The 19,823-nt window shown below is 44.0% G+C and overlaps 1 protein-coding gene across 1 annotated transcript in view; it reads left to right on the forward strand.

Moving 5' to 3' along the window:
• LOC140395014 (hippocampus abundant transcript 1 protein-like) overlaps nt 1–15,442 on the forward strand; it is an 84,795-nt gene extending 69,353 nt beyond the window's left edge. Inside the window, exon 12 of the mRNA XM_072482325.1 lies at nt 1,545–15,442. Coding sequence (XP_072338426.1) covers nt 1,545–1,757 — 213 coding nt within the window. The 3' untranslated portion in view covers nt 1,758–15,442. The remainder of the gene's footprint in view (nt 1–1,544) is intronic.
• Nucleotides 15,443–19,823: the final 4,381 nt, after the last annotated feature.

Below are 19,823 nucleotides of genomic sequence, written 5' to 3' on the forward strand. Positions count from 1 at the left end.
CTGCCTGAAAGCAGGGGAGTAGCTTTGAAAGAGAGCAGCATAAATACTTGAAAAGGAAAAAAAGGGTGAGAGCCCGTGGAACCAATTAATCAGCTCTTTCAAAGAGCTGGCGCAATAAGGTGGACTGAATGGATGCCTTCTCTGCTTTGTGATTCTATTTTCACACCAGGTCCAATATTGTTCTGACATCAGGACAAGAAAGCTGCATGTTTACAGATGAACCTACTTGTGATCAGTGCAATACCAAAAACTTCTGCTATGTCCATAGAGCCATATAATTCCTACAGTGCAGAAGGAGGCCATTCAGCCCATTGAGTCTGCACCCAGCCTCTGAAAGAGCATCCTACCCAGGCCCACTCCCCTGTCCCATCCCTGGACACTAAGGGGCAATTTACCATGGCTAATCCACCTAATCTGCCCATCTTTGGACTGTGGGAGAAAACCAGAGCACCCAGAGGAAACCCACGCAGACGTGGGGAGAAAGTGCAGACTCCACACAGACAGTCACCCAAGGTCGGAATTGAACCCGGGTCCCTGGTGCTGTGAAGCAGTAGTGCTAACCACTGTGCCACCGTGCCTCCCATTGTCTTTCTTTTTTAAAATAAATTCAGAGTACCCAATTCATTTTTTCCAATTAAGAGGCAATTTAGAGTGGCCAATTTAACTACCCTGCACATCTTTGGGTTGTGGGGGCGAAAGCCACGCAAACACTGGGAGAATGTGCAAAACTCCACACGGACAGTGATCCAGAGCTGGGATCGAACCTGGGACCTCGGTGCCGTGAGGCAGCAGTGCTAACCATTGTGCCACCGTGCTGCCGTTGAGTTACTGTCCTTCCGGTGAAACATTAAATCAAGGCCCAAATCTGCCTGTTCAAATAGATTTTTAAAATTCTTCCATGGGATATGGATGGACATCACTGGTCAGCATTTGTTTCCCATCCCTTTTTGCCTTTCAACTGAGTAACTTGCTGAGGGCAGATAAAAGTAAGCTGTGGGTCTGGAGTCATGCCCCCAGGTCAGACTGGGTAAGGATGCCAGATCCTCTTCCTTAAAGGACAATAATGAACAAGGTGCTTTTTTATGCCAGTCGACAATAGTTTTGTGGTTACCATGACTGAGACTAGCTTTCAACTCCAGATTTATTAGTTAGTTGAATGTAATCCTTGTCCTCCATTCTTCCCTTCACCAGTACCACTGAAAGGTGGATCACGTTTATTCACCTCGTAACTCTGTGCAAACTGACGACGTGCAAAATTGTTGTCATATTTCCTTGCATAAGTCGCCATAGTTCAAAGTTATTTTTCACAACTGAAGCATTTTGGAATGTGAAAATGCATGTAACCTCGCTGATTTTCCTCATTGATGCTCATAACACTGGTGAATATAAGAAAAATGATAATATCGACAAATTCCCTTGCATGAAATCATTCCTGAAATGAGGTTGAAAAATAAGCTGCATCCCCCCTTGAAATTAATTATTTTTAACAAGCTTGCAAGTTTATAACTTCAGTAATTCTGTGTATTTTTCTCTCTCCCTTTCAGAGTACCATAATTCCAGGACCGCCTTTTCTTTTTGGTGCGTGCTCAGTCTTGCTGTCTCTGCTGGTCGCCTTATTCATCCCTGAACACAGTGGTCTTCCCGTGCGCTCTGGCAGCTGGAAGAAACACAATAATGGGTCACAAGGCCACCCGCACAGTCCACAGAGCGCAAGCCCTGATGGCAAGGAGCCTCTATTGCAAGACAGTTGTGTATGATGGTCAAGGGCTGCCCACTCTCGGGTAGCTGGAAGTGGAGTTAGAGATCAGGCACGGCTCCGAAGCCAAGGTTTTCATTTTGGGAATACTAACATTGGTATTTTTCTTTCTGGATTTTTGGAAGTTGAAAGGTTTGTTTCGTCTTTTTTTTTTTTAATTGAATGTGTTTAAAAACAATTCCTTTCATATCACGTTTTGATTCAGCTCCTGATTGGCTTACTGGAGTCTGGATACTCTTGGGTAGTTTACAGTAGTTGTCAAAATCCAGAGTTCCTTAATTACAGGATGTCATTCCTCCCTATTTTGCTGTCTTGTACAAGGCACCAGAAGTCCGTTACAATCAGTTGATAAATCTTTGTGCTACTTTGACCCATGTATTTTTTAAAATTGCGCTGTTCCTAATATTTCCTGGAGACATGAATGCCGTGTGGATGACTGCAAGCTAAATTTAACACTGGATTTGCAGAGATCACAGCACGGATGATCCACTTCAACAAAAAATATGTTAAAAATCCGTCTTCTGGCAGGCTGTCTTTATGAAAGTCCTGGTTGTTTTAAATTCAGCTTGTAGCTAGCTCTGCTAGACTTGCAATTCTTGGATCTGATGGCAATCTACTGCAGCTTCTTACAGTATAAAGGCAGCTTCAGTCCAAGTGGGTGCGGCAATGGTTTGAAGTAGCTGTACGTGCCGAAACCTGTCTGTCTGGTCTCGTGGTTAAGCAACTAATTATTTGCAGAAGTAGCAAATTGACATATAAGCTGCAGTCTCTGATTTTCCAGCTTGTCCTAAGGTGATCATGACATCTCCTGAGTTTTGTTCCTCCTGCACCTTCCACCTTAACCCGTTGCTACTTTTTTCAGTTTGGGTTGTTCGTGCAGCTGAGATCCACACTTGACAATACTGTATTTGTTGCTGATGGGCTATGGGGGCTTACTGCGATTACCCTGTGCGGTGACTTTTCTTTATTGCAATCAGGCTGAAGGTGCTTGCCACTTCACAGATATAACCCGACATGACCAAATATTGCACATGAACCCCATCTCTAAACCACAGTCTCTTTCGGGTTTTTTGAGGGGGGGGGGGGGTCTAAAAAGTAGAAAAAGGACTCGGCGTGCATTAATTCCAAGGCCAATCATAGCCTATAGCGAGATCCTGAATTAGGCCACAAATGAAGGGCAAGTTGTCTTCTAGGTCATAAACCGTGCTGCGCTTGTATTACACAATGTTCCTTAGCCATGTCTGCTAGTCCCAGGACTGAACAGCAGCAGAAACAAATCCTATTGTATCCTTTCCAGTTTTTTGCCGTTTCCTTGATGCAGGAAAAAATGGGCACGGTTATATATCCTAACCAATCTCTTTTGCATTTCACCAAGCCAGACTGAATTCTGGATTTACTTATATTGGCACCAGTCTCAAATGAGCTGGAAATTCAGGTGAAAATTGTCCAAATTTGATGGGAGCCCAAATCACAGCCCTTCACACCTGTGTGACACCTTGAAGGTTGAAAGAATCTGAAGTAATAACTGCCTAGTGTTGCTCCTGCAATTAACAGGTAAGGATAGTTTGTAGCTGGTGTACTCTGTAATGCTCCAAGCTTCATTCCAACAAATTCATTTATGATGAAGTTGGATTTTTGTAGGCACTTGGATTTTTACATCTGGCTTGTATTTAGCCCCAAGGAAAATTGATTAATGGAGATTTTTTTTTTAAGTGTACCCAATTCATTTTTTCCAATTAAGGGGCAATTTAGCGTGACCAATCCACCTACCCTGCACATCTTTGGGTTGTGGGGACGAAACCCACGCAAACTCAGGGAGAATGTGCAAACTCCACACGGACAGTGACCCAGAGCCGGGATCGAACCTGGGACCTCGGCGCCGTGAAGCAGCAATGCTAACCACTGTGCCACCGTGCTGCCCTAATAGAGACTTGATTGCAAATTAATTGGCTGATTTCATCTTTATTATAACTTGCCTTCTTTGAGATTTGGCTATGGGCACTTCTAAACTGTACCACACCGATCCCAAATTCCATTTGTAATCTTTGTTCAGTTAGTAGATTTTCACAAAGGTTGGAGGTGTTAGAATCATGTTACAGTGCATAGGTTAGGACAGAACTTATCTCCACTTTGTCCCCCGAATTCAAATCATCTGCAGACTCTGACTGGGCATTCACACATGAACACTGCCATTTTGGTGAGGGTGTGCCGCACCTGGAAAATGTATACATTGGACAAAAGGGAGAAAGGGAACAAAATTGACCTTTCTGATCAGTTCAAAGTAATTTTCTTAATTTGGCCGTTTGTACAGGTTACAATCTGACACTGTGTTGCCTAGGGCTTGGGATAAAAGAATTTGTAAACCAGATCACTAGCCATCCAAAATCACCGTGGCAGCAGTTTGCATTTGTGCAGTTCTCACTTTGTAATGGAATTGGGCGTAGACGCTGAGGACCTGGGTTCAATCCTGCCCCCCGGTCATTGTCGGTGTGCAGTTTGCACATTTTCCCCCTGTTTGCATGGGTCTCACCCCCACAACCCAAAGATGTGCAGCTAGGTGGATTGGCCACGCTAAATTGTCCCTTAATTGGAAAATAATAATTGAGTACTCTAAATTTATTTTTAGAAAAAGGAATTGGAGTGTAGAATATTTTCGGGAGTGGAATGAGTTCGGAATAATCCAGTAACTATCACTGCTTCGTCTTTCAAATTGTTTTGAGTATGTATTCTGTACTTTCGGAATAATCTTAATACCAAAATACTATGTCCCAACTGAAGTATGATTCCTGTGCCAGCCTCTGCCTATATTCTAGCAAGATAATAACAAACTGTGGTTCTGATGAAGGAGAAATCTATCACCAATTCTAGAGCCTCAACTCCTGTTTGCAAACAGCTGGTTGACACGCTATTGATGTCGTCCGGTCCTATTTTTAATGTGCCATGATTTTGTTTTCCTGTAACGTGCCCTGTTTTATTCCAATTTTAAACTTGGTTCAACTTTGCTGTCTGTATTATGGAGACATAATTTTAGTATTGAGGGATAGTGAAAGGAGAGAGACAGGAATTACCATGGTGCCTTTTAGTAAACTAGTGGCCACTGTTCCTTTGCTTGACGAGGAGGTAATCAGTCCACTTTATGAGAAAGGAGGAAAGAAAGATAATTGATCTTCCACTATGTGATCATTTCGTTTTTAATTGCTCTTCTCATTTCTCCCACTCCACTGTCACTGTGGTATGACATCTTGCAGCGAGCCCATGAAAGATAGTAATCAGATCTGCCATAGTCACAATGCATCCTTTCCCAACATGGTTGTGGGGTTCTTCATTTCTGTGAAAACCAACTACAAATCCCACAGCCTTCCCAATTTTCCCCCATCGCACTCTCCGCCCAAAAAGCTACCACATAACGTAATTTTTTGCCATGGCTTTCTTTTCTTTCATGGCAGACTGATGTGCATCAGCCAAAAAACCCAACCATGATGAGGCCTTAACCTTCATTGCAGTGTTCACGTTAACAGGTGGAAATTGAGCACTCTAGTGCAGTGGTTAGCATTGCTGCCTCAAGGCGCCGAGGTCCCAGGTTTGATCCAGGCCCTGGGTCACTGTCCGTGTGGAGTTTGCACATTCTCCCAGTGTTTGTGTGGGTTTTGCCCCCACAACCCAAAAGATGTGCAGGGTAGGTGGATTGGCCACGCTAAATTGCCCCTTAATTGGAAAAAATGAATTGGGTACTCTAAAAAAATTTTTTTTTTTTTAAAACGGGTGGAAATTGTGAAGTTAAAATATATAAACCTGTTCCTTGCAAAGAAGCATTTTGGACAGAAAAATACCCTGCTGAATATTTGCAAGCTAAGGCATATTTGGGGCTGCTTAGGTTGGAGAGAAAAAGAAAAATGGGTGATGTAGCACCTACTGAAGATCCAAACCAGTGCATTTGTCTACTACGTGATTGCAGAGCGCTCTGACTAAAAAGATCTATTCAGCAACAAAAATTTGCAACTTGGACAAATTATGACTTGATTAATATTTCATTATCCATATGACGAATAAAATCTGATGAGATAATAAGCTTTATTGAAGCTCCCAACATGAGCACCGGGTAGAGGTTGTTATAGACATCAAAGGACAATTGGACTTGGAACAAAGTACGCTCAAATTCTACTGGATAGTTTGTGCAACATTTATTGTAAAATAATTATAGAAATACAGTGTGTCTATTTATATATATATATATATATATATATATATATATATAAAACGATAAATGACATTGCCAAGAAAAAGCTAGAAATGGTAATGGGCTCTTGTCAATCTGGCCTTAAATTGATTACTGGGTTAGACTATTCTGGGATAGCATATAGTTGGAGTTTTGTCAGAGCTGGGTTAATATTTGCAGCAAAATACAAAACATTTACTGGTTATGACTAATGTTTCCCAATAGCCTTTATAGGCTGCACAGTGGATGGTAGTTAAACTCCCAGTACAGGGGAGTGGTGGATGCTACTTCCTTATCTTCCCATCAATGGAAACATGCAAGATGGTTATGACAAATTCACGGTAGACTATGTGTCAGTGTAGTCAGGCCATGTTAGCATTGGTAGGGATGGCCATGCAACTTGGAAGGTTCCAGAATCAGTCCTTCGCCTGCAGCAAGATGACTATTCTCAGGCAGGTCAGATATTTGAAGCAAAAAGTCTATAGTTGATCTGCGTGTCAGCCATTCTTCATTTCTATGCACAGACCCTGCTGGGAACGTTAGCAGCATGGGTTGTTTGGTCAAGAAATGATCATGCTCTGCGGTGTTGCCCCACACAGCCAGAGGTTTATTAACAATCACTGTCTCTATACTCGTGCACGATCACTTGTCACTTGGTTGAGGTACCAGTGTGCTTCATGCATAGATCTCAGGACTTTGTCAAAGCTATCTTTAAATGTAGTCCAGCTCTGAAATCTTTGAAATGTTGGCTTTGAAATGCTGTTGCTGTTAGTTTGTAGATAAGCTGAAAGAGCGACATGACACTAATTTGTGGGGAAACAGAAAGGGTTGTGCATTCAGTATGGAGACTGGGTTATGGTCTAGCTGGGGCTTTGAGGTGTTGGTATTGGTTAGAATTTGCTTTACTAGAGCAGCACGGTGACGCAGTGGGTTAGCTCTGCAGCCTCACGGCGCCGAGTCCCAGGTTCGATCCCAGCTCTGGGTCACTGTCCGTGTGGAGTTTGCACATTCTCTCCGTGTTTGCGTGGCTTTCGCCCCCACAACCCAAAGATGTGCAGGGTAGGTGATTGGCCACGCTAAATTGCCCCTTAATTGGAAAAAATGAATTAGATACTCTAAATTTATATTTTAAAAAATAATTTGCTTTACATAGAGGAGGGGCAGTGAAAGTCATTTCATCATCAAATGTAGCAAAAGTGCTTGGAAACTCCTGATTCAAAAGCCACATCTTGTCTATCTAGCAGAATGTCTATCAACACCTCTGATTCAGCTGATAAGTTGGAGTGAGGGAGGACTTGCAACAAACTGTCTTTTTGCACTGCACGCTGCAGCAAATAAGAGTCTAATTTAAAGGTGTCATTTTGAGCGATAAGGAATTAAAATGATTAATTAAAAAGTGCAACAGCTTCCTCTGGATAAAAGCAAGATTATTTATCTTGAAAAATGCAGTGAGTAGAGGCGAGTTGAATAATTGTGTGAAATGAATCCCAGTAACTTGAGAGTAGAGCAGTCTGCAAGCAGGAATGTCATCTCCATTCTGCTTGGAATAGCGATGTCCCTGTACGCAATCTCCAGAACCATCCCAGATAGTGGGAGGATTGTACAGCTGAACGCACTGTTCAGCCAGTATGTTTATACCCAAGGCAATGCTTTAAAAGAAATGCTGAATGATTTTCCATTTCCATTCTTCCTCTCTTTGCCCCTTGAAAAGGAAATGTTCTCCCATCAGTTGAGAGAGCACAGGGGTCCAGACATGGACTATCCATCACATTTAACTGATGCTCGGTGATTGGCTGAGGGAAGATATTCTAAATCTGCCCCATTCGAACTTGTACTTTTTATAATTCGAGCTAAAAGGAGTTATTTTATTTTGGCTTGAAGATCACTTCTCACAAGATGCTGAGACCTTGCTGCGCTGATTCCATCAAAGTTTATTCAGCGTTGACTAACCTCCCACCTAAAGTCAGCCAAGAACAGTTCTCGCTCTGAGACTCTTAGCCCACCTAAAAATATTTTAGCATTATTAATAAAAGTTGAATGGTAATTTAATTATGCATTTTATATCAGGAAATACTTGTTCTATATTTTAAACGCTGCTGATTTAGAAGTTGTTATATGAGTGTTTGTTGCTTGTGCATTCACAATGAATGTCAGTTTTAGACCAGTGGCTATTTCTTGGTGGAAGAATTCAGTGCCTTGAAAAAATGAGCTATTACCCTGCTGCCGCCATGGCTAATATCATTTAGTGTGCAAAATAGTGGGTAACACCCCACTGCAGTACTGAAGAAGTGCTGCTGTGTCGGAGGTGCCGAATTTCAGGATGAGGCATTAAATTGTGCCTGCGCACTCCGGTAGAAGTAACTGAGCTGACGCCACTATTCTGATAAAGAGCAGGGAATTCTTTCCAGTGTCCTGGCCAATAATTACCCCCAAACCAACATCACTTTTTTTAATACAATTTATTTTTAAATGCATCATGCATCTGTCTGTCTGGATTTGCAGTGTGAAAATTGGTTACCACATTTTCTACATTACAATGCTGTATTTTCATGAGTATTCCATGACAGAAAAGTGCTTTGAGATGTCCTGAGATTGTGAAAGGTGCTATATGAATGCAAGTATTGTCCTCCTTTTTTTTCACTCGCCCTGTCATGTGTTCCATTTCTTTCACTGCAGCTGTGAGGCCCGTCAGTCGCGGTGCTTCTCCATTGCTGAAATGCTGCGTGTGAGCCCTGGCTGCTGCCCCAGCCGACACCCCAGTCATTAATGTCAGTATGGCTAGAGCAGAGATTCTGAAGCGAAGCTCGACACTGCTCAGGTTGGAGATTGAGCAGGCATTCTGACCTCCCTCCGTCCCCACTCAGCAGTGCACAGCATTAAAGCTTCATTCTGCCAGCCCGCACAAACTGTTGAGAGATGTTCTGTGCCACTGCTGCAGGACCTGAATCAAAAAAAAAGATTGTCCTGATTGCTCTTCCCTTCCCTCCGTCCCTGTGTAGCCTTTGACCTCTTGTGGTTGGCTCAAGCCAGCATGATCAGATTGTTTACATAGAACATTACAGCGCAGTACAGGCCCTTCAGCCCTCGATGTTGCGCCGACCTGTGAAACCACTCTAAAGCCCATTTACACTAATCCCTTAGAACTTGTGGGACAGCAACAGGCCATTTGGAACAGCCCATCCATGCCGATGTTTCTGTTCCACACAATGGGACACGAGTAGACCATTTAATCCTTGAGTCATTGATAAATTAATATTTCAGGACTGCATGAATCCATGATCTGTCAATGCCACTTAATTACAAACTGACTCTCTTTGTCCAGATAAATAATGATAAACCAGAGCCTGCCAGGGTTTCATCCTTAATGAGTTAGTCATCAGCTCCAGAAAAGTGCAACTCTGACTGTATCATTTATCCAAAGCTTTGGTCAGTTGTGAATCTTTGTGGGCAGCACGGTGGCGCAGTGGGTTAGCCCTGCTGCCTCACGGTGCCAAGGTCCCAGGTTTGATCCCGGCTCTGGGTCACTGTCCGTGTGGAGTTTGCACATTCCCCCCGTGTTTGCGAGGGTTTCACCCCCACAACCCAAAGATGTGCAGGCTAGGTGGATTGGCCACTCTAAATTGCCCCTTAATTGGAAAAATTGAATTGGGTATTCTAAAAAAATTTTTTTTTTTAAAGTTGAGAGTCTTTGTTCCTTTTTTAAAAAAAGAAGTCTGTGGTACCAGCGCCTGATTACTGATTGCCCTGCGCCAAGCAGACCAAGATAAAATGACTAATTTTTGGAGACATATTCAGTTAATAATGGAACAGCTGATCCCCCCCCAATTTCGAAGTATTGAATGTCTGATGGATTCAGTGTGCTAAAGAACCTCTGAACCAGACCTTTGAGCAATCCACATGGCCACAGGCTTTGTTTGAATGATTTATGGAGTGCGCGTACACTCACCCCGTACAGGCACAGACCGTTACCCAGGTTAATGTGAACTGAGATTGACTGTGCACGGCGATAACTGCCGTCCTTAACCAGCTGAAACCAAAGTGATCATATCAATTAATCTGGCTGGCCAATCAGACTAATTCAGCTTGGGCCTTGAGCGACCTGTGGCCCCAGGCTTGTCAAGCCTGCTACAGTTTCACCTAGCAAACAATTATTGCACATCTGCAGTTGTGGAATGCAATGCTCCCTGTTGGCTTGACCAGCTGCAGTGCAGCCAAATAACAGCAGTGTACTGATCAGTGTTTAAGAATAAATACAATGCTCTGGGTTTTTTAAGTGCTCAACACGCAGATTTCCAAATAGATTGCATCCGATATTAATGTAATCATTTGCAGTGCGCTAGTGCCATATAATTTCCTCGGTAGGTTATCAGTGATCAGTCTAAGAATAGGAAATTTTACAATTGGGTGCAACCAATTTCATTATCAAATAAAATGGATATGAGATTGGGGAGGGTGTAAGCAGCAGTCGCAGAGCGTAAGCAGCAGCAGCCACAGAGCGTAAGCAGCAGCAGTCACAGGGAGTAAGCAGCAGTCACAGGGAGTAAGCAGCAGTCACAGGGAGTAAGCAGCAGTCACAGGGAGTAAGCAGCAGTCACAGGGAGTAAGCAGCAGTCACAGGGAGTAAGCAGCAGTCACAGGGAGTAAGCAGCAGTCACAGGGAGTAAGCAGCAGTCACAGGGAGTAAGCAGCAGTCACAGGGAGTAAGCAGCAGTCACAGGGAGTAAGCAGCAGTCACAGGGAGTAAGCAGCAGTCACAGGGAGTAAGCAGCAGTCACAGGCAGTAAGCAGCAGTCACAGGCAGTAAGCAGCAGTCACGGGGAGTAAGCAGCAGTCACGGGGAGTAAGCAGCAGTCACTGGGGAGTAAGCAGCAGTCACAGGGAGTAAGCAGCAGTCACAGGGAGTAAGCAGCAGTCACGGAGTAAGCAGCAGTCACAGGGAGTAAGCAGCAGTCACAGGGAGTAAGCAGCAGTCACAGGGAGTAAGCAGCAGTCACAGGGAGTAAGCAGCAGTCACAGGGAGTAAGCAGCAGTCACAGGGAGTAAGCAGCAGTCACAGGGAGTAAGCAGCAGTCACAGGGAGTAAGCAGCAGTCACAGGGAGTAAGCAGCAGTCACAGGGAGTAAGCAGCAGTCACAGGGAGTAAGCAGCAGTCACAGGGAGTAAGCAGCAGTCACAGGGAGTAAGCAGCAGTCACAGGGAGTAAGCAGCAGTCACAGGGAGTAAGCAGCAGTCACAGGGAGTAAGCAGCAGCAGTCGCAGAGCGTCAGCAGCAGCCGCAGAGCGTCAGCAGCAGCCACAGGGCGTAAGCAGCAGCAGTCACAGGAAGTAAGCAGCAGCAGTCACAGGAAGTAAGCAGCAGCAGTCACAGGAAGTAAGCAGCAGCAGTCACAGGAAGTAAGCAGCAGCAGTCACAGGAAGTAAGCAGCAGCAGTCACAGAGCGTAAGCAGCAGCAGTCACTGAGCGTAAGCAGCAGTCACTGGGAGTAAGCAGCAGCAGTCACGGGGAGTAAGCAGCAGCAGTCACGGGGAGTAAGCAGCAGCAGTCACGGGGAGTAAGCAGCAGCAGTCACGGGGAGTAAGCAGCAGCAGTCACGGGGAGTAAGCAGCAGCAGTCACGGGGAGTAAGCAGCAGCAGTCACGGAGAGTAAGCAGCAGCAGTCACGGAGAGTAAGCAGCAGCAGTCGCAGGGAGTAAGCAGCAGCAGTCGCAGGGAGTAAGCAGCAGCAGTCACAGGGAGTAAGCAGCAGCAGTCACAGGGAGTAAGCAGCAGCAGTCACAGGGAGTAAGCAGCAGCAGTCACAGGGAGTAAGCAGCAGCAGTCGCAGAGCCCAAGCAGCAGCAGTCGCAGAACCCAAGCAGCAGCAGTCGCAGAGCCCAAGCAGCAGCAGTCGCAGAGCGCAAGCAGCAGCAGTCACAGCGTAAGCAGCAGCAGTCGCAGGGATGTAAGCAGCAGCTGCAGGGCGTAAGCAGCAGTCCAAAGATGTGCAGGTTAGGTGGATTGACCATGATGAATCCCCCTAATGTCCAGAGATGTGAAGATTAGGTTATGGGGATGGGGCGGGGTGGGTCTGGGTGGAGTGCTCTTTTGGAGGGTTGGTGCAGACTTGATGGGCCGAATGGCCTCCTTCTGCACTTTGGGGATTCTATGATTCTACATCCAGTGAATGGTGCATTATTCAAGCATGTTTCAATCGGACCATTAGGCTTTAGCAGAAAAGGCCTTCTATGGGCATTGAGCCATTACTGGAATCAGATTGTAGATTCTGGAGCAGATTGACCACATTCAGTTGGAGAGGTCCCAATGGGAACCGTAAAAGTTCCCAAAACATTTGGAAGGACAGATCGGCTTCGGCTGAAGTGGGCCAGCCTAGGGGACATCGACAGTGAATAACTCCATTTAAAAAATAGAGACTAGGGGATGTTGGAGTTCAATTCAAGGCCCCCTAAGATTTAGGTTTGCATGCTGGCAAAGGACCATAATATGTTTAACTGTCTTTAACTTTACTAAGACCAGTGAACAAAAGCATGTATTTGGAGCTTTGCAATCTGCTCCAAGGGGCTGTCAGTCATAGCTGCCCAGGTGTTCTAAATCACAGGATGTTGGGTAAATTAGGAGTGTTAAAAATGGTTCATCCACCATTCCATCTTGGGAATATAATTGCGTTTATGCTGTTTTTGTTTTGAGTGAGTTGCATGTTCATTTGGTTGTTATTCGAAAAACAGAAGTCCAGACCTATTGCATTTCTTGGCGAGTTGTTATCCCTATCCGGATTTGGGTTCAAAGGGATTGTGAAGACTGTAGACAGCATTGTTTGTCATGGAATGAAGGGTAAATAACAATTTTACTGGCTGTGCCAGTTCCAAGTCACATCATGGGTAATGATTCTAGAATCCAGCTCCGTGCCATTCACACACTACAATTACTTGTTGTCAAGATTGTGCTACAGACTCGAGGAAGGTGAGAGTTCAGAGTGGCAAGCAAATAAATAGTGGAGAGTGGGGACAGACTGGTTTAATGGTGATGGAAGTGGCATTCATTAGATTTCATAAATCCACTGAGGACAGTAACTGGCTACATATCCTGCTTCCCTCACTCAAGGTGGTATTTATCATACAGCACCCAGACGCAGCAGCAATGCTCATTGCTTGTTGGAGGATGGTAGGGGCTGCTCTAATAGACCAGAACATCAGAGTACATACCACTTAACATTTTAATATGGGATGTCTGCTTGGTGTAGCACAAGGCCATATCAGATCTTCTACTTGTCTCCTGCATATCATTCATGGTGCTCTGCGTGGTTCTCTATTCTCTTCGGGTGTATCCTGTTCCCAGCAGGGCCCTCCTGTCACCCACAAAGCCGAAATTTGATTTTTACCTCTCAATTTCCTTTTGATTTCCCCTCTCCTCCCCTGACAACATTGTGGTCTACTGAACAGGCAGAATATCTGTTGGTGCCACCTATTCTGCAGACCCTGATTTACAGCGATGACATGGGCCTGGCTTGATCGCATGTGCAGCCTATTAAAAGTTTCACATGCCCCCTCGAAGGGGGTGAGAAAAATGTCATCGTTTTTATTGCCTTTTTTTTTTAAAAGGTGGTTGATGTGAAGTGGTTGACATGATGCTCTTTGCGTACCCCAGGGCTCTCAATCACTATCTACATATACATCTCCCTGACTCTAGGAGCAGTAGAATACGTGTGTGTTCAGATTCCAGCTATTTTTACGTATTCATGTACTCTGAATTCGAACAAAGTCTGGATTTGCCTTACCCAATTCTCCCTCTGCCAGCCTCCATTGAAAAAAGGCATTGCTCAGTGTGTGATCGCTGCTGGGCAGTGCCTTTGGGCTTTCTATAAGACCAAGCCCCCAGGCCTGACTATAATGTATCCCATGTGAAATCATCCACTATCTAGGGAGATTGAAGAATTTGAGAGGAGGGGTGAGGGTGGTATAGGGATTCCAGAGGGTGCTCAGTGTGTGTGAGACTGTATCCCGAGAGAGAGAGTCAGACAGACACTGGAGAGGGAATGGTAGGAGGGAAATGGAGAAAAATTGAGATATCAGTTTTTGGTTGACCTGCCGGTTGAAATGGCAGCAAAATAACCTGGTTGATTCACTCTGTACTGGGCTGAAAGTTATAACCAGATGGAGTTTTTGATCATTTTGTTTCCCTGAAAATTGGCCATCAGTTAATGGATGGGAAATGATGTGAATGCCCATACTGCAGGTACCTGGGTTTTAGTTAACATAGTGATTGAAGATAATTGGCCCAAATAATTTCCGGTTCTGTTCATTTTAATCTGTTTAGTTGCCTGGATCGGGAAAGTTGATGCATGCGTTAAAATTAAAATCCTGAGCTAAATTAAAAACACACCAGGCCCATGTCGACTCTACTCCTGTCTCAGATTTTGAACTCCTCATCTAAGCACTGGCCTTGGTTTCCCACAAACCAGTAGTTTGCTGTTGTCTACTGATTTGCTGAGCAAGGAGAGTGCTTAAAAAAGTCGTCGGTTTCAAATGAAAACAAAGGGTTAGTGCATACTGAACTAAGAGTAATCATTCTGTTCCTTTAAATCCCAATTTGTAAAAAAAAACCCACAAAAACAATATTGTTCTTGGAATCTGCTAAAGATTTACATTGAGAGTTGCAATATAGCCCAAGTGTACCCCTGGTGAGCACCGTCGGTTATGGTTCTATGTTAACCGTCTCCCTTCTGAGGCAGAAGATTTGAGTGCCACTCCAGAGACTTGAGTAAAACAATTCAGGTTGATGCTCCATTGCCAGTCCAAGGGAATGCTGCACTGTCCCAGGTGCAGGGGCTCGGCTCACATGTTAAACCAAGACCCCATTTGTGCTCCAGTAGATGTAAAAGATCCCATGAGACTATTTGAAGTATAGAATCATTCTCTGGTGTCCTGGCCAATAGGTACTCCTCAACCAACACTTAAAACAAATGATCTGATCACTTATCTCTGCTGTTTTTTGGCGGCTTGTGTGCAAATTGGCTGCTGCATTTCCTGTATTGCAACAGTGACTATAATTCAAAGAAAAAGTATTTCATTGGCTGTAAAATGCTTTTAAGATATCCTGAGGTTGTGAAAGGTGCTATAGAAATGTAAGTTCCTTCTTTACCCACTTATTAAGTGGTGAACAGACAGCCATCGGTATTTTGAACTAACTGAACATCTCCAGGTTTGTTACCAGATGTTTCTGCAGCATACCTTGCCATATGTTTTTTTTAAATGCCCTGCTCAAAAACACAGCTCGAAATATCTGCTGTCTAAATTCTCAAGACACTGGATTCAGTACAGCTGCAAAAATTGCAAGGTGTAACATTTCAATTTGTCTTTTGGGGGTTTTGATTAAAGCTTGTTGCCTCCTTCAAATGTGCCTATCAAATCTGTACAAATTGTAAATAGGAATTGTCAAAGAAAAAGTATTTATTAAAAATGTACATGAAACCGAATGTGATTGGTTGTGACTTTTTTTATTTCTCTGGAAAAGCACAGGCTGAGAAGTGGCTGAACAGAGGCCTCCAAGATTACAAAAGGGTTTGCTCTATGAGTTAGACGTAGGGAGGATTTTTTCACTTCTGCAGGAGCCTGAACCAAGGGCCATAAAGATAAGAGGGAGATGAGAAATGTTTTTTTATGCAGTGTTGTTGTCTGGGAAGCCCTGCCTGAAAGGGCAGTGAAATCAATTCAGTAGGAATCTTCGAGAGTCCATCAGGCAAAGACTTAAAATGGAAACATTTGCTGGACTATGGTGACAGAGTGGAGAGTGGGCGTCATTGGCCCGCTCATTCAAAGAGATTGAATAACTCAAAAAGACCAGGGGTGAAACCTGGGCTCTTTCTGATCTGTATGCTGACACTCAGTGCGACACTGAGCGCGACACTGATAGCGCTGTACTCTCGGCGGAGCCTCCTCTGGCGGAAGCAAAAAGATTTATTTCTCAACCAACAACACTGAAACAGAAAATTTGGTTATTATCACATTGCTATTGTTAGGAGCTATCTCAGAACAAATTGTAAAGTGCTTTTGCAAACCCCAAGATCGTAAAACGTAACACACAAACCACCTTAATCCGTAAATCCTGTTTATGTTCAGATGGATTACCATTACACTATTTGAAGAAAAGCAGAATGTTCAGGTTGCTCTGGGTATATTAATCAGTGATTGTCTGTATATGGGGCCATGCTAACGGCCACCTATCTAATACAGTTACTCCACTTAAAATGATCCATTGTGAATTATCTTTGAGATGTTTTATATAAGGCTAAATGTAAGTGCATTTTTCTTTATACAAGGGCTATGCATCCATCTCTGCAGGCATATTGTAATATTAAACGACAGTACTGTGCGGAAGCGTTATGGTGGAATTATGGTATTTTTAAATCCCCATTTCTTGTATCTTTCCTTGACATCAAGAATGATCAGGTCTCCCATGTAAACAGATTTCAAATTACATCTGGAGAGCATGTCTGTAAACGTTCCTGCAAAAGCTTTTGCCTCAGCAATTATACCGGTGATAAAGGGATATTGCCAATTTAATCTAATTTTTCTTTCATTTAAAAGTTTAGCAAAATATTTGACTGAGTGAGTCAATCTATGGCCCAATTTGAAACCAACACACAGATAAAGACTTTAATTTATCTAAAAGCTCAAGTCCTTTAGGGAAATTACTGTCGGTAATTGTTACATGGGTAAAGGTGAGAGACAGTTTTACATTGGACCATCCCACACACCCTGTGAACTGAATGCCCAGCAAACTTTGGTGACCATGGAAATCCCTGATCTTCAAGAAGTGCTATAGGACCCTTTCAGCACCCACCTAAATTTATTTATTTTTTATATGTAGAGTACCCAATTATTTTTTTCCCCAATTCAAGGGCAATTTAGCATGGCACTCCACCTAACCTGCACATCTTTGGGTTGTGGGGGTGAAACCCACGCAGACATGGGGAGAATGTGCAAACTCCACACGGACAGTAACCCCGGGCCGGGATTCGAGCCCGGGTCCTCAGCGCTGCAGTCCCAGTGCTAACCACTGTGCCACATGCCGCCCTCGCATCCACCTGAACTACTGGGTCACACAGTGGAGAACTTGGTTCAAGGGAAAGCACCTCTGTAAATGCAGCGCTTCCTCAAGACTGCGTTGCAGGCTCGGCAGAGGAGCAGTGACATGGTGGTTTGTTGCTCAACTAGTAACCCGAGACCTGGGCTAATGAACCAAAGCCATGAATTCAATCTCTTCTACACCAGCTGAAGACTTTAAATTTAACTGAAGAAATCTGGAATAAAAAGCTAGGAACAATAATTGTTACCATGAGCCTACTGAAATGTAGTTTAAAAACTCATCTTGGTTCCACTGATGGCCTTTAGTGAAGGAAATCGTCTGTCCTAGCCTGGTCTGGCTTACTTGTAACTCCAGTCCCACAGCAAATGTGATGCTTAACTAATTTGAAATGACCCATCAGGTCACAGTTGTCTGTGATGGTGTCTTGAGGGCGACTAGAGGTAGCCAATAAATCTTGACCTTATCAGCAAGCAGAGCCTGTGGATGAATAGTTTCATGGTCATGATCTCCAGATTTTTATTGAATTCAAATTTGCTACCAACCATGGTGAGATCTGAACCCAGGTTCCTAGTGCATTATGCTGGGTCTCTGGATTACTAATCTATTGACAATACCATTACACCACTGCCTCCTCATTTATGTCACAAAAACATTCTCTGCTGTTTGTGGGGGTTTGCTCTGTGTAGATTGGCTGCCATGCATCATAAGTTTAAAAAAGTGACTACGCACCTAAAATGACATGATTAGCGGTAAAGTGCTTTGAGAGATTCTGAGAAGAAAGGTGCCATGGAAATGCACCCTTTATGTATTCTTCCTAAGCAAGGCATCAAGCTCCTGAAATAAATTTGGACTCTATGCCTCTTCGCTTCGTGAGGTCTGAAGTTGATTCTGAAGACTTTTTTTAAAATTCATTTACGGAATGTGGGCGTCACTGTTTAGGCCAGCATTAATTGCCCATTCCTAGTTGCCCATCAGAAGTTGGTGGTGAGTTGCCTTCTTGAACCGCTGCAGTCCTTTAGGTGTGGGTGCACCCACAGTGCTGTTACAGAGGGAGTTCCAGGATTTTGACCTAGCGACAGTGAAGGAACGGCGATATATTTCCAAGTCGGGGTGTGAGTGACTTGGAGGAGAACCTCCAGGTGGTGGGGATCCTCCCTCTCTGCAAAGATCCTATCTCTCTTTATACCACTGTGCCACCCTCTGACGATGAGACACGTGCACAGGGACGGTGCTGGAAGAGCTTAGGATATTGGCTGTAAATTGCAAAGCATGAGTTGCTTGATGAGTCCATGTGGCCGCTCTCTCAATTTTCATACAAGTCCCCAGATGTTAGTGGGGAGGACTTTGTAGGATTGACTGGGAACGATGAGCCCTGTATTGTTCCCAGGTGGTCCGGTTGTATTCTTCAACCTTTCTGAACTGGTTTGATGCAACTGAGAGGATTGCTGGGCCATTTCAGAGGGCAGTCATCATTTGTCATAGTTTTGCAGATCCTCCCCAATTCTGTCAACACAAAGTGACCACTTGAGTGCCACAAACAATGGTCCAGTGACCTGCAGAGAGGAAAATGAAAATATCAGGTTTCTGTAAATAGCTCGTCTGTGGAAATGCTGTGCCTTGGCACATAGCAGGAATTTGTGCTTTAGTGTTTATGCCTCATTTTTAAAATGCTTCTGGAAATTCTGCGCAGAGGTTAAACATGGGGAAGTTAATCATTGTCAACCAAAGGGTCCCTGTGTTAAGGAGCTGTTGTTGAGACCTTCACATTTTCTCCACATTGTTTTACTTCATGTGAATGTGAAAAGCAGAAGGGTGAAGTTAAGGGCAATTTTTAACTTGGTGTAGAGAAAGAAATTCTTAGATTTTATTAAGAATCGATCTCTGAGCTGCCTGTCCACAATTAATCTTTTTTCCCCCTCATCTCTGTACCTGGTCATCGTTTTCTCATTCCCAGTCCCCATCACGTTGTTAGCACTATGGCTTTACAGCCCCAGGGTCCCAGGTTCGATTCCCGCCTTGGGTCACTGTCTGTGCAGAGTCTGCACGTTCTCCTCGTGTCTGCGTGTGTTTCCTCTGGGTGTTCCAGTTTCCTCCCACAAGTCCCAAAAGACGTTCTATTAGGTATCTTGGACATTCTGAATTCTCCCTCTGTACCTGAACAGGCGCTGGAATGGCTTTTCACAGTAACTTCATTGCAGTGTTAATGTAAGCCTACTTGTGACAATAAAGATTGTTCTTATTATCTCTAAATCGCTGTCCTGTGCCACTTCTTTAAATCCTCACAATTTTGGAATAGAGAAAATGCTTTGTTAGTCTTTTAAGGACCTCAAAGCTGCCCTACTCCTTACAACAGCAACAGTTTGAATTTATATATCACCTTTAACATTATAAAGCATTCCAGATTGCTTCACAGGAGTGTTATCGAGCAGACTTTGGCACAGACCCACAAAAGGAGTTATTAGGACAAGTGACCAAATGTTTGATCAAGGATAGAATTTTTAGCGGAGGAGAGAGAGGTTAGAAGGGTTTAGGGAAGGGCAGCACGGTGGCGCAGTGGGTTAGCACTGCTGCCTCACGCCGCCGAGATCCCAGCTCTGGGTCACTGTCCGTGTGGAATCTGCACATTCTCCCTGTGTTTGCGTGGGTTTCGCCCCCACAACACAAAGATGTGCAGGGTAGGTGGATTGGCCATGTTAAATTGCACCTTAATGGAAAAAAATGAATTGGACACTTTATAAAAAATTTACAAAATGTTTTTTAAAAGAAGG

This window comes from Scyliorhinus torazame, chromosome 18 (genome assembly GCF_047496885.1).
Source record: "Scyliorhinus torazame isolate Kashiwa2021f chromosome 18, sScyTor2.1, whole genome shotgun sequence".
NCBI classification, from domain to species: domain Eukaryota; kingdom Metazoa; phylum Chordata; class Chondrichthyes; order Carcharhiniformes; family Scyliorhinidae; genus Scyliorhinus; species Scyliorhinus torazame.